This window comes from Syzygium oleosum, unplaced genomic scaffold (genome assembly GCF_021117445.2).
Source record: "Syzygium oleosum isolate NSW1041296 unplaced genomic scaffold, Sole_v2.1 Sole_v2.42, whole genome shotgun sequence".
Lineage (NCBI taxonomy): Eukaryota > Viridiplantae > Streptophyta > Magnoliopsida > Myrtales > Myrtaceae > Syzygium > Syzygium oleosum.
The window spans coordinates 2,544,223-2,564,062 of record NW_026607526.1 but is presented as its reverse complement, the minus strand read 5'-3'; the positions used below and the strand labels follow the sequence as shown (position 1 = coordinate 2,564,062).

Here is a 19,840-nt window from a genome sequence, read left to right as displayed (position 1 = left end):
GTTGTGACAGCGGCGGCAGAAAGCGCGGCAGGCCTGGAGGCAGCGGCGGCCGGTGGCCGGTAACCTTAGTGAAGAAGAAGAAGAAGAAGCCGAGTCCGGAAAATGATTTCATTTGAAGAGCGGAGTCATTTTCGTAGACTTAGGTTATTTTGTGAGGGGAAGAAAAATATTTTCCTACGGAAGCGTTTTCCAGCCAAGGCAACGGAAAATCGGAAAATATTTTTCGGAGAGATATTTTAAAGCCCGAAGAGAAGGCGCAAATCTAATGCTGTCCAAAACCGTGGATACGGGAGCCCCGACCGGTCCATATCGGGATCCGCCCCGGGGCTAAGTGGGTACCGACCCAGACTCGCATTTCGCATCACCGATTCGGGCCAAAACACCGCCCCGAATTCGCTTCAATCTTTCATCGTCTTCCCATCATCGTCGTCGTCGTCGTCGTCGTCATCGTACGTTCATTCTCGTCCGTTGAATCGCGGAGCCGTCGACGGAAGCCACGCTCGCCGGGCAACGCCGATCTGTCCACCGCCTCCGATCGGCTCTCCGAGAACCGACATCGATCCCAGGCCGCTCGCCGTCGCTCGGTCCCCATCTCAGGTAAAGCAAAATTTTGCTGCGGACGGACCGCGAGCGTAGCGAGATGGGTCCTGTCGCTGCTTCCAACGCGATGGTTGTTTTGATGGATTGTTTGTGTTACGGCTTATGCAGAGAATTCGACGAACTCGACGTTCTGGGCAGTCGCAGTTTGAGCATCGCATTGCCAGAGAAGCAGCATGGTACGGTGATGTGAACCTCGTTTAACTTATGTTTCCAGTCGACAATCTTTCTGTCGGGGGCGTTTATCGCGATTTGCTTTTCAGTAATTGCGCTCGTCAAAGATGTGGAGATTGGTTTTAGGAAATTTAGTGGAGATAGAGAACGAGCTCTAAGAGGAGGAGGCAAGAAGAGAAATGCATTGTGTCAAGATAAACCTGATGGGGGTATGAGATCCGTCTCCATGTTTTGAGCAGCAAGCACCAAAACAATGTAGGGGAAGAACAGATGATTCTGAGACTAGAATTGGGTAGCTGCTCATGTTCTCCGTATGTAGTTGGAAATGATATCTAGACTGGACCGAAATTGGCGTCAATTCTGGTCTTCATCTCCGGTGAAAGGTGATGAGGCCTAAGTCTTGCAAAAGAAAGGGCCTTGTAGCTTCCTTCACCTTGAGTATAATTTAGAGATGCCATGTAAAGAGCAAGGAAAGAACTAGACAATGCAGATCAATCTAGATATGACCAGAATGAGACGTGACGCTCGCAATTAACTAAATGCAATGAATCTGCATTCTAAAAGATAAAATTGGAGTGCAAGTTCTTCGAACCAATGCGTTGTTTGTGTAATTTTGCTAAGATGAGCAAAGTTGCGACGTAATCGTCCATTTAGATTGCTTTTTACATTGCTTCGGTTGTGTCTCCTGCAATTCCAGGATATATAGTGTCCTTTTCTGATTATGCTTAGAAATTGCTGTCAGGGCAGGTTTACCATTCAAGTTTTGAATGAGGAAGGGATTACTAAGGCATGTGGGTGTCCTTTGCTTCCCTTAAAAAAGCCATATAAAGGGTCAGCTCCAACTTCTGAGCAACGTAATAGTTGATTTCATCAGTTGAAACATTTTTATTCTGTGTGCTTGGTTTCTGATGCATGCTTTCTGCAGATAGAACCGATATTGTTGATAAACAATCACATTCTTCGGGCCAATGTCTTCTTTAGGAACTTGATATAAAGAGTGCTGCGGATAAGCTCCTTATTTATTTGACATTCTACATCAACGTGGCACTAAAAAGAGGCTAGAGGGCTGCAGAACTTTGGCTGAAGGGACCAAAGCTATCATTAACTTGGGTCTGGAGAAGGTCCCACGTGCCTGGAGAATCTGGGTTCCCCTTTTCCAGGCCTTTTCCCCTTGCCTCAGTCTCCACAGGAAGCAGGCAAGAGCTCTTGTCATATAAAGTTGATAATATCTTGCGTTCATGAGTTATCGTCAATATGCATATTCATCTTATACTTGTCCTTCCACTTGATTGATTGATTGGAACATGTTAAGCATCTCAATTAGTCGTCGTTCATTTGTGCTTTTCTCTGTTTTTGCCTCCCTCAGTTAATTGGTTTGGAAGTGGTTTGATTTGATTCGACTATTCTAAATGTGCAATACTGGCATCTGCAGCATATTCTGGTGGTAACTGGTATCCGATTGGGTGTTCAATTTAGAAAGCTATTGCTTTGGATGAAAACGTTAACGGAGGCAAACATGTTCGTTCCTGTATGAATTTAATCTTGGTGTGCAAATTACTAACTTCAACTTAAAGTTGGGAAGTTGCATTAGTTTCCTACTAGTGCCTCTACATAGTAACAATTTAGCTCTTTAGATGTACGGTTCAGTTTTCCTTATCCATCTAGGAATTTCAAAATAACCTTTTTGCCAATGCAAGCAATCGACTTAGGATTGCAAGCGTTAGACGGATGGCATATAAAGTTGTCCTGGGTACATATGCACTCACTGAAGTGCGTCCATGTGCTGGTGGTCTTATGAAGTACTTGACTCTGTTTTTGTCAACCATGTCCTGTGCTGAATGGGTTTACAGTAATTAAAGCCTATATTTGGGGGTTCTGTCAGAAGGTGTTTGACATCTATCTTTCAGCTGTCAGCCTGCTGAACAGAAATGTGTGGGAGAGTATATACTTCGCGTTGTGCCCCTTTGTGTATCTTTGTAGTGTCAGTCCTAGGTTGCAGCCTGGTTGAGTGAGGCTCCGCAAAGTATTTCTCTGTCTGTGATCCAACGGCCTTAGAAGGCTGGATTTTTCTATCGAAACTTCTCTGTTGCAATAGCATGTCTCTGATGGTGCAAAGTTGGTTGAGTTGCGCATTTGACTCTCCTGGAAGATTGCCTGCTCTAGATTTAAACATTGTGGCATTTAATATTACTTTAAAAAGAGCTTGGCCAAAGGGTAAATGATAAACAACTTCGGAGAACATTGTGATTTGAAGCTTCTTCGGGAACAGCAGAAAAAAAGATCTTGAGCTGGCTGATATAGAGCAGCTGGAGAAATATATTTTCAAAAGAAATGGTCTGAAATGCGGTTCATTGTTCACTTTCACAAACAACTGGGTCGGACTTGTTATTAGAATCAGACAAATTGAATGCTGCCTGTTAAATCCTATGCTTGGATACGAGGAAAAAATGTCAGTTTGGCAATCTCATCACAATTGCCGTATTCCATATTTATAATCTGTTCCGCCACTAATACCCTCTCTGCATGCAGAGCTGTTCAGAGAAAATTATCTAAAGCAGATAAGAGAAAGAAACAAGCGGAAGGCTGCTGAGGCGTTGCATATAGACCTAACGGGACTCCAAACAAGTGGTGGTTAGCATTTGCAAAGAGGAAATTCATGAACATCATCGTACCTTGATCTGTGACAACGTTTGCTCGGATAGTAGTGTTCTCAAGAACAAATAAACCGGTCCAAATTCACAATATCGTTTAGCTTTCCGTTGATTTTCTGAGGTAGTTTCTTCATTTCAACGCGCTTGAATTGTACGTGGCATCGACGTGTTTCATATTGGACAGTTCTTCCCTGAGTTGGGAATTTCTCCCCATGAATGTATATGGCAGATTTGGCTGGGTCAAGGGTTGCTGCTGGTAGAGGCCCCAATTGTATCTGTCTGTCATAAGTTGCTAGCATGGAAATACGTTTATGTAATATCAAGCTCTTCGTTTAAAGGATTGCCTTTAAAGGATAACGCATAGAAAAAGGAACATGGGGCTAACTCAAATTCCAGTTCGCTGAGCACATGGTATTGATTTAAATGAGGCAAGCACAAATTCCAGTTGGAAACAAAATGAGTGGAAAAGATGGCGTCAACTTTAGACTCACCATTAAGATTACAGGAAAATGACGGTTCAATTTTTGAAACTATGAAGGACATAGCATTCCTAATTAAACGGAAGAAACTACTTATGTTCAAACTCCTCTTGTTCATTCACTTGCACATTCACGATGTTCAGTAAGTCAAAATCCTCAAAATTTGCGTGGCACCAATCAGACTACATCTTTCAATCCTATCATGTAAAATTACTGCGAGAAATTGTCACTGGGCTCTCTTCCCCCAAATCTTTCTTTCTGCGTTCTTTTAAAACGCCCCTTCTCATTCAGTACGAAGGTCAAGACCTCTCTTACAAACACAAGTTGCACCAGCTAATCAACACACTGCATAGTCGATACAGAGCCAAAAGTCCACACTAAGATAAAAGAATTTGGAAGCTAAATAAGCTACGGTGGCAACGAATGGACTTATGAGTAACATGTAAGCGTACTTCGGAAACCAATACATAATAACTCGGTACACATATGGTAATCTCGATGCTCGGAGTACGGTATAAATCGCGAACATCTTCGCCAACTAATCCAGATAACATCATTCCAATCATATCATGTAAATTACTGCAATAGATTATGTCACTGATCTCTCTCTCTGTCTCCCCCAAATCTTTCTTTTTCCGTCTTTCAAAACTTCTATTCTCCATTCAGTACCAAGGTCCAGGGCGTTTCTCTATTACAAACAAAAGTTATACCAGCTAAACAACACACTCCATAGTCGATATAGAGTCAGGAGTCACACAAGATGAAAAGATTATTGACTAAAAAGGCTGCCGGTGGCTAACAAAAGCAATCATGAGTAACACGAAAAGCATATTGGAAAACAGTACATAACTCGGTACACGTATGGTAATCTGGATGCTCAGAGTCTGCATGTAGGAAAACGGTACCCCAACCCCCAACATCTTCGTGAAAAACCGGGTAGCATTTAATGAACACAAGACAGTTAGGTGACAATGTACGATTTATTTACCCACTTGACTCAACATCATCATGCATAATCGCAAAAACAGCCAAACATACAAGAGAAGGCATAGCATAGCAAAGCAGAAGTAAGACAGCTTTCCGATGAAGATTCAAAGATGCATAAATCACTGAGTTAGCCGGCATATGCAAATCCCCAAGAATCTTGGGCTTATTATCATCAGAACCATTTTCCTTGCAGACTGATTTTGATGTATGACTCATAGAAATTCAGAGTTATCTCAACAATCATATCTAAGCACTAAGCACCAACCTCATTTGTACAACTTTACATATATCTTCATACTCAACAGCAGGAATCACCCCTCCATCATAGGACCCCTTTCTCTATCTGTACTTTGGCGCAGAGATTTCTCCGTATTAATCCCCAGCAGCCTCGCAGTCGAGCCTCGATATGCCCCGTTTACAATCCTCACAAGCCCCGATTTCGCGGAATCACCGTCTCAACTCCTCTGGTCCACCCACTCAATGCGTACTTGTTCTCGAGCATCTCGATCTCGCCCACATACTTATCGATCACCTTTCGAGACAGCCCCTTCTGCTTGTAATAGCCTTTATCAGCCAGTGCCTTGCTCATCACCCTTCACAACAATCCCTTCACACACAACCAATAGTCCTTCCCTGTTAAACCCGCTCCTAACTTCTTCTCCTCTTCTTTCATCAACTCCTCGAGCGCGGACTTCGCCGTGCTCTTCTTCAGCTCGCCGCCCGGACCGCCCCTTCCTTTCTCGCCCCCTACAATTCTCCGCCCTCCAAGAAAACCAACTTGGAACTCTCCCCTCGTTCTTTAACCTCCTGTTTCGCGAGCGAGAATCCTATCTTCGCGCCGTTCTCTAAATTCACCTCCCTCGCGGGTTCGGCCCCCGGCCCATCGGCCTGCGCCACGGCCGGCAGCGACTGCCCGGCCCGCTCGATCTGCTTCAATATCTCCTTCTCCTGCTTCTCCTCATCCACCATATCCGCCTTAATCCTCTTGTTCTTTTGCCTCTCCTTGAACAGCGCCTCGCTATCCCGATCAATGTACGTCATGAACCAACCCTTGGGCGTCTCGTCCACCTTACACTTGCCGGTCTTGCACCGAGATGGCGACGAACTCGGTCAGGGTGGCCCACTGCGTGGGTTCGCCGTGGACGTGGTGGCGTCGTGGATGTACTCGTTGTGAACGACGGTGGCGGCGACGCGGCTGGAAGCGGTGGCTGCGCTTCACGTATTAACTCCGGGGAAGGAGGTCTCGGACTCCTCGGAGTAGCCGTCGACGATGCGGTGGGGTTCTGGCCGAAGACCTGCATCTGGCGCTGGTGGCTCTCGCTCATGCGAGTGGCACTTGAAGCCGTTCTCGTCGCGGCACGCTTCTGGCATCTGGCAGTACCACCGGGAATCTGGAGGCCCCATGGCGCTGATCCTGTTGGCGATGGCCTTGGGCGTGAGGAACTCGTTCTTCCCCATCTTCCTAGGGTTCCGGCGACGGCGGCGGCGGCGGCGGCGGCGATTGGACCGAAGGAGGCTGCGAGATCGAACAAGGGGGGATTGGGAGATTGGAAATTGGGTCGGGATCAGGCGATCGAAGCGGGCTGGGAACCTAAATCGGTCGATCCGATTGGAGGAAAATGTGGATCGCGACGGCGACGATTTTTAGTTCGATCGGCGATCTGGGAAGAAGAGCGCGGTGGTGACCGTAAATGGGCCGGCCCGGCCCGGCCGGGGATAGATAGGTTTAAGCCCGGAAATAGGGGAACCCGGATCAAGTGAAAATTGGATAAACTGCTTTTGTCAAACAGGCAAGTTGCAACTCGCCCGGACGGGCGGTTTTAGGATCGGTACGGGTTTCATCAAACTCGAAACATATAATAAAGATTGATTGATTCTAGGATGAATGGTTTCAGCCTACCTTAATAGAACAGTTCCGGTCTTTGGAGCTTAGAATCGTTTCTGTTGCTTGCCCAGGAGAACATCCTAACTTGGAATCCGTTTTTCTTTTTGTTCTTTTTTTTTATTTCATCTTTTATAGCAAAATAGCACGAGCAATAAAAAAATGGTTGAAAGTAAAGATAAATGGGGAGAGAGCGAGTAAGGCAAAGACTGCAAAAACCGATCGAGGAGTTCTGGGGGGCGCGAGCAGGTGAGGGCCCTAGCCGCAGTAGTGAGCAAGGAGGGAAGTCAGCCATGAGAGAGAGAGAGAGGGCAGTGGAGTGTCCAAGTTAGGGGTGTCGTAGAGGCAGGGGCCAGGCCGAGGCCAGAACTGGGGCCTGGCCAAGGCCAAGGCAAAGAAAATTAAGTGGAATTCAGGTTCGGTTTCGATTTTAGTTCGGATAATAAAGTAAAAAAAATTTGAGTTCTCTTCCTCTCCCCCACGAAAAGCAAGAGAGAAGACTAGGCCAGGCCTTGACTGTGCTGAACAAGAGGGGCTCCCTCCTTCATTCTCGTCGGAGGACGTCGTCATCAAGTCGCCCGATGACCGACGGCTCCATAAGCTTGTCCGTCTCCACAATGGGCTCCGCGCCTTGCTCGTTCACGATCCCAGATTTACCCCACCGACGGTGCCTGCCCCAGATAACCCTGGATCCACCCAGCGACAAGCGACAGGCGATGAAGGTTTCGACGAAGATGACGATGAGGAAGAAGATGGTAGTCAGGGGGAAGAACAGGAGAAAGAGGACGAAGGAGACGAGGAGGAGGAAGAAGAGGAACCCAAAACCGAAAACCATGCTCGGATGAGAAGCAAAAATAAAAATAAAAAAGAAAGAAAAAGAAACCGAAAACCGGACGGAGAGCAAGGCTCGGTTTTTCAGTTGGGATTAATGTTGGTTCGAGCGAGATTTGGTTCGGTTCGAGGGCTGCAATGGGATTCGGTTCGGTTCGATTTTGCAAAAACCAAAAGTAAAGCTAGATCATTTAACTCGAATAATCCCAGTGAGGTCGGAGAAAACAGAAAAATAGAGAGATAAATAAAGACACACAAGAGAATTCAAAGTTTTGGAATTTTTCATGGCGTGACCCAGGTTGGTCCAGTGGGTCTTTGGTCTCGAGGAAGTGAAGTTCTTCGCTCAAATACAGAAACTAAATCGGTTTTCAAAGAAGTCAATCTAGTTCAGGTAAACTCAATCCATTTGTATCTCTTTACTTATTGACGATTCCCTTGTATTTTTGGATATAATCCATGCGTGTCAATCGTTCCCGAATTGATTCCAGGTCTATATGGGTACTGCCAATTTCTTCTTCTGTTTTTGGTTCATTTTTTGTTTAAGCAAAGTGAAAACAATCCATATCTATAAAAAAAAGAAGAGATTAAATAAAAATATCATTCATTAGATAACTGAAAAAGAATCACAATATAAAAATATATATACGTCAACTTCCAATATATATAATCTGGTTAATCGGTTCCGATTGGTTCTTATCTAGGAATTTAGGAATGAAAGTGCGTAGTACGAATTTCACTTTAGTTGGAGCGATTAATTAGATCGGTAACCGCGGGGAACCGGGAACAGGCCGTTTTTATGGCCGGTTTGGTACAGGTTCCCAATTCTGCTTTGAACCCATGTTCATCCCCTATGAAGTCGCTACTAGTGCTTTAGCTGTATAATACATTAGCAATGGTGGTTTATTAATGCGAGGATGTTTTGCAATAGTATCATGATTACTAAGAAAAATAGTTTTTAATCGAAAGTGGGTGATGGAAACTGAGAAATAGAATTTCTAGCATGATTGGTGGGGCCTTGAAGGAATAATGTAGAAAATCCCCAAACCCATCAGCCAATTACACCAACTACGAGGGTCGCGATGTATTTATTTAATCGACATACTTAGTGCTCCACAAACCTTCGTGGATGATACTAATTAATCTCTCTGCTCATACCATATCTTTGCTTTTTTTCAAATTCGGAGAAAAATTACTCAAACAAAAAATCAGAAATAATTGACAAGTGTACGTAGACCAGGAACCGAAAATTGATTGGGTAGCGACAAAGCACCACTGAGAGAGAGAGAGAGAGAGAGATGCGCTTCAACTCTTGGACAAAATCGGCCATTCCATTACAAAGACATCACGAAACTGTCGTTTTTCTCCGAACAGTCACGTGCGCAAAGAATGGCCACCCTCGATCGATTCCATCCATGTTCAGACAAATGTCGCAGGGCATTGATGGATGATCATTGCTAACAGTTCTTGATCTCACAACACAGGCTTAAGATTCCGTTCTTGATTCTCGAGGCATTCCCAAAACAATGGACTACGCGACAAAGATGTGAGTTTCAAAGCTCTCTCCACCTCAAGCCACGCCGCCACCTTATAGCTTCCCTTTCGCACTTCTTGCTCCTCAACAACCCTTTAAAGCAGCGACCTTTAAACTCACAGCCCCTCCCTCTCTGGCGCGTGATTCTTGAAGGTACTCGTTTCCTCTCGCTCTTTACACGACCCATCTGCGTTTGGCTGAATTGGGTTTGTTCCAGCGATTTGGATTTGCAAGATTTTCGGCCTTCTCCCTGCGCAACGTTGTTTCGTTTCTAATGTTCCTGTGGCGACTGAGCTGCTTGTGTTGTTAAACATGGTTCTCGAAGGGTAATCTGGCATGATTCTTGCTCGTTAGTAGGGAATGAGGATGGGGATGGGAATGGGTGTGTAGTGACATGCGATGGTGACTCTGTCCATCAAGAATTCTGATCGTTTTCTACAGTATGATTTTGTCCATGGAAGATGCATAGAAAAAGGGGGGTAAAATGGAAATTTTCGTGAATTTGCTAAATGGGTCGATTGTTGTTGTGGGTCCATTTGGTGGTAATTCTTGGGATTAGATGTTCGGATGCTTAAAGTGCTATTTCATTTTCAACTCAAATCATTCATTTTCGGGGAGTTGATCCAATGATTAACGGATTCTTGCATTAATTCTTTGGCAGGTGATTGTATATTGTAATCGTGTCAATTTTGAACCATGATGAGCGATGTTAATAGCAGGCCTTCCTGGATTTATCCAAGTTATTTTCAGCCTGGCAATCACCTTCCTGAGCTATGGGGGCAGAGTATATGGTGGGATCACCGGTGCATTTATCAGATCAGAGTGGCCTTCTGTCGACATTCCTTCGATAATAAAGCCTTTGCAGTGCCCAAGAGGTCACAATGCACCACAACAAGTAAGCAATAGTGATCTGTTCACGGGAAGAGATGTCGGTTTTTCTTCCGCTCCCCTCTGTACATTTTCCTTTGAACTCATAAGTGGCGATTATTTTGTAAAAAAAATGGTGGAATAAATAAAGAAGCAATTTCAGATCTTAGTGCTGTACCTCCAACTTTTGATTATATTTCTCATTAGGCAGATGGTGTTGCATAACATTGATACTTGTGAAGCTTATTCATATAAGGTAAAATTTACGTTGGAACTACTCATGAAGGGAGACAACAGAGTGAGACATACGGATTGTCAGCTAATATCTTTCCATCATCCGTCTCTCGACCTAAATTACTGTATCTTGCATAATGATGTTTAGAGTTTTGAGATGCTTGAAGTTCACTTTTCAGTGATAACTGATAAGGGATGCTTTATCTTTTCCCGTGCTGCTGTTCTTTTTCTCGCCTTTATATATTCTGGTAAAAGCCCTGATGATATCGTTTTCTTTTGAAACATCCTATTGCAGGTGCATATCACACAAGGTGATTACGATGGGAAGGCTGTCATTGTATCATGGGTGACTACTGATGCACCTGGTTTGAGTATAGTTCACTTTGGAACATCTCCGGAAAGATACACTCTTTCTGCTGAAGGGACCGTGACCAACTACACCTTCCACAATTACAAGTCTGGTTACATACATCACTGTCTACTTGAGAGCCTCAAGGTCACTTATTGCCATTCTCTAGATTGTTAAACTTTTACAATGTTCTTGTTCTATTGTGAATTTCATATGAATAGAATTTCCAATTTTTATCTGGTAGTAGCTGCATATTTGAGACTCTAAGTTTACTTCACAAAGAATGTTTTGAATAAGATTCTTGTTAATATTTTCTCTCTCTCAGTATGACACCAAGTACTATTACAAGATTGGAGAGGGTGATTCTTCCCGAGAATTTTGGTTTCAAACACCTCCAAAGATTGGTCCGGATGCTCCATACAAATTTGGGATCATTGGTAAGTTGTTTCACCATGTATAAACACATGAGCATGCCCATATATGGATCTGTAGAGCATGAGAGTACGTGCTCATGCATACCACCTTTTATTGAAGGAATAGTAGAAGTGTTGTGATTTCACTAGTTTGAACAAACACCTTTTCCTAGATAAGCAGGGTATTATCCATGGAAATGCAGAGCTCTGGGAGGATGCAAATTGTGCCTGATTGACAAGTAAACTCTTGTTGCAAGAAGCTGAAGAATTAATTGAAATTTCCAGAACTTGTCCTGTTACATTATAAGCACCATATTTTTATGTCAATAATCAGTGCTTGAAATTGTTTCCTTTGGTCCTAAACCAGTTTTTATCTGGCAATTTTGTTTTTTAACATAGAGGCATGTTGCATAAAGCAATATATTTATTCAGTCTTTTGTACTTTCCACAACAAAAAGTGGGCAAAGGAAAGACAGGGTCTCAAGCAGTCATCCTGCTGAGCCTTTGGGAACATTTATTAGTGGATAGCCCTAAACATAATTTTATTGTCTTGGAAGGCCTCCCTAAGAGTAATGTGGGATATTCAGAATTCATTCCTATCTTGGTTCAGTGCTATCTATAATTTCTAATGAACGCATCACTCACTAAGTTCTGATTATAATCTGTTTATTATTTGATATCACTGTATATTGCAGGTGATATGGGCCAGACTTACAATTCTCTATCCACTCTTGAGCATTACATGCACAGTGGAGCTCAAGCTGTGTTATTTGTTGGGGATCTATCTTACGCTGATAGGTATCAGTACGATGATGTTGGCTTAAGGTGGGATACTTGGGGCCGTTTTGTTGAAAAAAGTGCTGCGTATCAACCCTGGATCTGGTCTGCTGGGAATCATGAGATTGAGTACATGCCATACATGGTAAAGTATTGCCTTTCAACCAATACCGCAGACATACAAAATTACTCCTGCACAAGCACACTAAAATGATGCATATAGTTGAACATCTACTGGAATATGATTGATTTCCTAGAGGCAATATGCAAGTTTATAGGTTGTTTTTCCTATTTCCTATTTCCTATTAAGTCCAACCTTAAGTATAGTTATAATTCTGTCATCTAATGTTTCTTCTTGGATATTGATTGTCAGTCACCTTTTCCTCTTCATATTGGATCTTGATAAACGCTTGTAGGAGTAAAGCATTGACAAAAATATGGGAGATAATTTGGTAAGAGGACGCAATAGGACTTAGATACTAGAAAGTTCTTGAGAAAATGTTACAAAAGATGAGCACAATTAACTCAAAATCCACACAGCTGAAGTAGTATTGACCAGGTTTTTAGAAGGATCAATTTGTCAAAATAGTGATAGATTTTTTGTTTATTTTAGTAATTCCATGAAATACCAGTTCAAATTGTCATGACACAACATAAATTGCCACTCTTAGACATAAGCCAGCTATTGAAAGCATCGCACCTCAAACTTTTTTGATAAGGGTAACACAACCAAGAGGGGATGAATTGGTTGTTTTAAATTATAATCTTTTTTGTGGAAGCGTTGCAAAAAGTCTTTTATAGAATGAAATATAGTTGTGCAAATGCAGATGCTTCTATCTAGTAGTTAATAAGATAGTTGAAGAGATAGAAGATATTGCGAACTGATGTATAGTGGTTTCGCCTTCCATTTGGCTTACATTTACTCTCCTAGATTAACGGCCACAAACAAGGCCGAGATCCACCAGTAATCTCAGAGATGTTACGGTCTGTAGATAGTGCTGCTTCTACAAGAAGTTTGGTAGATAGCTCTACAAATGCAAGCACCTCTAACTTTATAAAACACTCTCTTTTCCTATATACTAAGAAAGCACAAACCTCGTGGTGAGTACAAAAGGAGTTTTTTACAAGTGTAACCATGAGAGTATTCAAAGACAGTGAGAATAGACTGATTTCCGCCAAAGTCTTCAGTAATCCTTGATCACTTTAAATAGCTTTCCAATCTTCAAACCAACCGTGGGAAGCCATCTCTGTGTCAAAGCATCTGTTGGACTCACTTCTCTACTCAGGAGACCTACAAACTGCACGCCAGTTTGCGGCAGAAGATTTCCAGAAGTAGAGGCTTCTGCTTTTGCAGGCTGTCTGACTGTCTGACTGCTTGCATGAAAGAGGAAAAACCTCTTATGATTTTCTCTAGGTTGTTTTATGCGGACTCCAGACCTTGAAATTGGTTACTAGACCCCAATTTGAATTTAAATCAAATTGGAAAGAGCTTTGGGCACTCTTCACCAGGAATGTAGAAGCACCCAATACGTATTCTACTCCATCTGAAGCAAGAGCTGCTTCTGCACACGATCCTTTTAGTCTATTCATACTTCACGATAAACTTAATGTTGACCTTCTACACTCTGTTACTTCTCATCTTCTGATTCTACATGGCTGTTGCCTTTAACTGGTCCATCCAAGCCTCAGCGAATCCCTTGTTCTACAGCTCGTTTACCTTCTACACAGGTCCATCCAGCTTTAGACACCTTTTAACGTCCCATACTTTGTTCACCTTCTTAGATGTTTCTGTAGGACTCTATGTGCATATTGGCCAATGCATCTACGGGCTAGTTCTATACAACCAATGCACGCTTTAGTAGCCTTTGATTATTTTATTTCTTCAAGATAATATAGGGGATTTCCCAACATGCATTCAGGTCCACTTATTATATACAAAAGTAATCGCAATATCAAACTTAGAATGGGGTTGGTTGAATAGGGTTTTTATTTTCCTGAAACTTGGGGCATTTTCTTCTATTAGGCTCATAGGTTGTTCAGTTTGTTATGCTGATCCAATGAACCTAGTGACCAAGTTGGCCTAAAAGGTCAAACTGAGGATGCATGAATTAGTCCAGTTGAGACTGAGTTTGAGGACCAAATGGGAAAAAGGAAATTGTCTGAGGACTACATTGTAATACGATGTTGGATCATCAACTTGTGCTCACTCGCCCTTATATTTGAAGCTTGAGGGCAGACTAGTTTTAGTACTGGGGTCCTCCGACTAGCTTTTCTGGATTAGCTTTTCACAGGCTTTGGTAAGACATGTGAGAGTTAGGAGGAGGGTTTGTGAGAAAAGAAGTCCTACAATGTCAGCGGCAATGGCTTACTCCAGCATCCTGTAGGAAAAGAGGATAAACATTTTTCAGATAATTGATTTTCTTGAGCAGCTGGGCGAAATTTCATCTTAAATTATTCCGACAATCTTCCCACTTGTTTTGGAATAGGTACATTGCAGCTAGACTTGTGTAGAGTTGTGGTAGAGTTGGTGAACAGAGCTAAGCACTTTTTTAAGTTTCTATAACAAAGTCAGACTCTTTTTCCCACAACAATTAATAAACATGATTACCTAGAAAAATAACTTCCCAGGGATTTCTCAGAGTTCTAAATTAGAAGAACATAAACATTAAAGTTGAGGTTCACAGGTTTTTTCTTCTTTTTAGTTGCTGGATGGCTTGTCAGTTGAATGGTCTATGCACTTCACAATGAAAAATTTATCATTGGTTTTGTACTTTTATATTTGTATCAACCTTTCAGCTTATTCAATCATGTAGATTTATCTTGTGGCAATTCTTTTGCACTAAAGTCAATTTATTGGAAGAAAAGGGATGTACTTAATAAGTGAACGAGTTTGTGTAGACATTAGAGAATCATATGCCTGCCGATATATTCAAGGTGTAGCTGAATGGCGTTTTTTAGTTTTTTTTATTTTTATTTTTTCCAGAAGACATTTTCGATCGTTTGCAGTTTTATTCTGCTACACTATTTGATCAGACTGAAATGATATTTTCTGATATTTTACTAATATTTTTCCTCATATGTGACATGGATCAATATGTGAACATGTTAGTATAATTTCTTGTTCAAGTAATCTCCAGGGACTATTTATGTTTCAATAAACTTCTTTTCTTCTCCAATTTTTCTTGAACACATGCAGGGGGAAGTTATTCCTTTCAAGTCATACCTTTATCGGTATGCTACCCCTTATCTGGCATCCAGGAGCATTAGTCCTCTTTGGTATGCCATCAGACGTGCATCTGCCCATATTATTGTGCTGTCAAGCTATTCCCCCTTTGGTAATTTCCATCTCCTTATACGTTCAGTCACGAACAACTTTCTGCTGATCAGATAAGTTGATAGAGCACATTTACTTGTAGCAATATTGAGAGTGCTAAATGGAGCCCTTTTCATGTGCCCCACCTTTAGTCTGTGGTCCTCATCCTACCATATACTAAACAGCAACTTGACATAAAAATATCATCTTGTACAATAAATTTGCTACAGAAGCTGCTTTAAAGGAAACTGTCTTCGGCATATTTGACTCAACAACTTACAGTCTTTCTACCCTCGGTATATTGAATGTCAGAGGTTATACTTTGCTCGTGATGACATTTGCAACTGTTTTCTGGCAAATAAACTGCGAAGTTTATTGATTATAGACATGAACATTATTTTGCCCTGTTTTCTCTGTATTTATTGCTGATCAATGGAAGCTCCATGACAGTGAAATACACACCCCAATGGAGGTGGCTAAGAGAAGAATTCAAAAGGGTGGATAGGGAGAAGACCCCTTGGCTCATTGTACTGATGCATGTCCCAAACTACAATAGCAATGATGCTCACTTCATGGAGGGTGAAAGTATGAGATCAGTATTCGAGAGGTGGTTTGTCCTAAGCAAAGTTGATGTTATTTTCGCTGGCCACGTCCATGCTTATGAAAGATCGGTATGATTCTTATACTCAATCTACTTAATGACTTTTGCATAGTAGCATTTTCTATGAAGGTAGTGCACATAGGCGTGGATGCACTCATAGTTGCTTCATAATCGAGACACATTCTAGGGACATGACAAGATAATTTATGGAACATTCTAGGTGGATACTTGGCATTGACTGCAACTACAATTTATTACTTAGAGTAGAATAGTGTGGTTGAAGCCAATTAATGAGGGATAAAGATCTCAACAGTACTAAGGTGCCCTCTTTTTGGAGAAACATTCTCTTTTCTATTTAAAGTTATATTCTGGAATACTGTAAGGTTTCAGCTTTCACTTTTCGAGAAATGTATCTGATAACTTCTTGACTTTAATATATCAGGTTTCTCTAGAACTTTGCTTCCATTTTGTTTGAAAACTGACAAAATGTGATGCAGTATATTGCTTACCAAATTTCACCTTTTTTTTTATTTGAGTTGGGAAACGCTGAGATCTATTTATTTTCCAACTTTCCAAAATTCTTCCAAGTTTCTGAAATTTTGAATTTTGAAAACAATGGAGCCCACGAATTTGCTTTCTGCCCACTTTTAGTCTAAGTTAAAGAAACGGTCAAACTTTACTTCTGGTCCCAGAACTTTGAACCGAGTTTCACTCTGGTCTTTGAACTTCTAAATTTGACAATCACACTCTTGAAGTGTCCATACTTTTGAAAAAGGACAAAACTTAGTTAAAATCCCCTTGAACTATCAATTTTTCTTATCGGCAATCTGTCATGTCACTCCCTTAAACCATCTCTGCCAACTGACACGTTTTATAACTTAGCAGTCTCTTTTTCAAGCCCTAGTGTTTTGTAGGGCTAGGAAAATTAGAGATTATCACTTCTTCGACCCAGATTTCATATTGGGTGATAATTAAGTCAGATCAACTTTGTACTTGTAGGATCGAGTATCTTTTCCTCTCTGTAGTTAGGATATTTTGTAATCAACCCAGGCTGCTAGGATTTTGTTTGTCCATGAAGCTAGATATTTTCAGTTTATCAAATCCGTGGGCTGTAGAGTGGGTGATGCTTGCAATCTGGTGACTTCTCACTTGGTGGTAGATTTGTGCTCGATAATCACCTACTGACAAAATTCAGTTCTAGGAATTGAAAATCCCCTATTTTACAACAGACGCAAAATTTCATAATCTATAGCCTAATTAAACCGGTGGAAGATTTTGGTGACTGGAGTGGCTTGAGCGAGTGCACATCATAGACAGTAGATGATGTTAATAATATCGATAGAAATTTGGTCTCTCTCTCTCTCTCTCTCTCTCTCTCTTTCTCTTTACCAGGGTAGTTGAAGAGTGCAATTGTCAAATTCTAAAGTTTAGGAACAAATGAAACTTGGCTCTTATCTCAGGGATGAAAAGCATAGTTTAAGCAGACGATAATTGGGAGAATTGTGAGCAACCAAAGGTGAACGCATCCTACATTGGGAAGAAACAGTGAAGAAATACCAGACGTGTTTTTTTAAATATGGGAATGAGACCAAAGAGCTTTTTTTTTACAACTGCTAGCCCTGATGAGCATATAGAAGTTTTCAGTTCCTGAATGCACGTTTAAACTTGATTTCTTTACCAGGATAGTTGAAGAGTGCAATTGTCAAATTCTAAAGTTTACGAACAAATGAAACTTGGCTCTTATCTCAGGGATGAAAAGTATAGTTTAAGCAGACAATAATTTGGAGAATTGTGAGCAACCAAAGGTGAACGCATCCTACATTGGGAAGAAACAGTGAAGAAATACCAGACGTGTTTTTTTAGATATGGGAATGAGACCAAAGAGCTTTTTTTTTTACAACTGCTAGCCTGATGAGCATATAGAAGTTTTCAGTTCCTGAATGCACGTTTAAACGCACCACCACCCCCCCACACACATCCCCCTCCCCCCCCCCCCCCTGCGGGGCGGTTTCCATTTACTTCTAAGTGAGAGAAAGGACACAGCATATTAACGGACTATTATTGAACTCTACTAATGAAATAATCACTTTTCAACTACCATAATAGCTCATAAGATCTGCAAAGATCTGATAAATCTTCTTCTTTTCATACTTAGTATCGGATCTCAAATATACATTACAATGTGTCAACCGGTGATCGTTACCCTGTCCCGGACGAGTCAGCTCCTGTCTACATTACTGTTGGAGATGGAGGCAATCAGGAAGGCCTTGCTGGAAGGTGAGTGAGACTAACAGGCTTACAGCCATCATTTTTGTACTGTGGTGCTCAAAAAGTGAGGTTAAGTTGTGTTTCTTGTCGAGATCTCATCCAGAAAAGAAGATTAATCCGGAGTACCATCTCATTGTATTTGCAGGTTTAGAGATCCACAACCAGATTATTCTGCATTTCGAGAAGCCAGTTATGGTCATTCAACACTGGAAATAAAGAACAGAACTCATGCACTCTACCACTGGAACCGAAATGATGATGGCAAAAAGGTGGCAACAGACTCCTTTGTACTCCATAATCAATATTGGTAAGTTTTATTGTCTCTCTGCCCCATTTGTTAGCCGTAGACTAAATGATGCATTCGGTTAATAGGAGTGACCTCTAAATCTTATTCTAAAAACACATTTCAAGAATGGGAACTACAATAGTATAGAATCCACTTGTTTCTTGGTTCAGGGTGAGGAATGCTCGAGTCTGACCAGTTGTCACCTGAAACTAGTATTCATGATTTGGAACTGGTAATTTTATTATCACGTTTGAAATGATAAACAGATCCTACAGAATTAGATCTCCCGTGATTTCTCAAACTTTTTAGGACGTTTAGTTGGAAACTGCTTAACTTAATTGGTAGAAAGCAGTTTGTGAGACGGACATGGACTTTTCACTGCTTAATGTCACTATAACATCTTGCACATGCCGTATGCTATCTATGAGTGTAAACATGTTCAACATGCTGCTGATTCGTGGTAATGCAGGGCAACCAATGCAAGGAGAAGAAAACTGAAGAAGAAGCATTATCTCACAAGCTTAGTGGGCCAAATTTTAGCTTACTGAGCAGAAGTTCAAGCTTTCACTAGGACTGTTCTTTGACTCAATGGAGTTGAATAAGCAAAATGCTAAGCTGAACCTGTCTTGTTCAGTTTAATAGTCTCGCATCCAGCGGACATTTAGGTGCATAGCATCTCTTGCCACTGCTAATCTGTGTGTTGCTTTGTAGCCTGTGTTGCTGGGATAAGCAGGTGAGCTTGTTTTAGAGGATATCGCAATTAACGAGCTATTATTCCTACTCCAGCTATGTGATATGAATTAATTGAAACACCCTGAAATGATTTTTTCTTCTTTTTCTGGACGATGTTGTTTGTGACATAAACAATTGCCCATGCTCTTGATGTACGTATATGGCATTTTGGGCGTTACTCACCATAAATTTTAGAATGCTGGCATGAACTTATATGGCATACCATTTTTTTCCTTTTATATGCATCTTGCAACAAGAATATGGTTGCGTTGACCACATCAGCTGGTGAAGATTCCATTCGAAAGGTACTTTTTTAGGTTAAGATGTTGGGATGAAGGTGAATTTCTTAAACTTTAAAGTTGGCAACTTGGTGTGCTTAGGAACATGCAATGGCACTCTTTTAGTTTCTTCAAATTCGCAATGAAAATAGCCCAAAATATTCATCTGGTGCTGGTAATAGATGGGATAGAGGACATTAAGACGCATCCCAGGCACTTGCATGGTTGTGACCTATTAAATTACATTTTGCGAATGGCTTGAGATAGTTGAAATCTTGCAAACAATCACATGGACTCTACATGATTCATACATTATGATTCGTTGCATTCGCCGATCTGTTATCATAATTTGAAACCTCAGCCATGATTTACCCCATGGTCCAGTCGAGTCTTGCACTTACGCATGTCCCGGGAGTTTCGTTTGCATTTTGAGTCGTATGCCTACTCATTCCACCAACTAAAAATTTATCGCGCAAAGCAGCGAAACTAGATGCCGGTGTGACATGTAAATGACAAGGTTGCTACTACCTATCAGGTTGAAAAATTTGCTGCAATACTATTGGCACGTGATTGAGTTTTTTTTTTTTAGG

The 19,840-nt window shown here is 41.5% G+C and overlaps 1 protein-coding gene and 2 pseudogenes across 1 annotated transcript; 2 read left to right on the top strand and 1 right to left on the bottom strand.

The window, feature by feature from the left end:
* The first annotated feature begins 242 nt into the window (after positions 1-242).
* On the top strand, positions 243-3,496 carry LOC130136135 (actin-related protein 2/3 complex subunit 3-like; annotated as a pseudogene).
* A 1,638-nt stretch (positions 3,497-5,134) lies between these two features.
* Positions 5,135-6,502, bottom strand: LOC115687344 (KIN17-like protein). The gene is given in 9 exon segments (XM_056306210.1): positions 5,135-5,215; positions 5,217-5,249; positions 5,251-5,327; positions 5,330-5,650; positions 5,653-5,980; positions 5,982-6,040; positions 6,043-6,165; positions 6,168-6,213; positions 6,215-6,502. Coding segments are annotated over 9 exon segments (1,200 nt in total). The 5' UTR covers positions 6,347-6,502.
* Positions 6,503-9,828: 3,326 nt separating this feature from the next.
* LOC130136168 (bifunctional purple acid phosphatase 26-like) lies at positions 9,829-18,867 on the top strand (annotated as a pseudogene).
* The last annotated feature ends 973 nt before the right edge of the window (positions 18,868-19,840 follow it).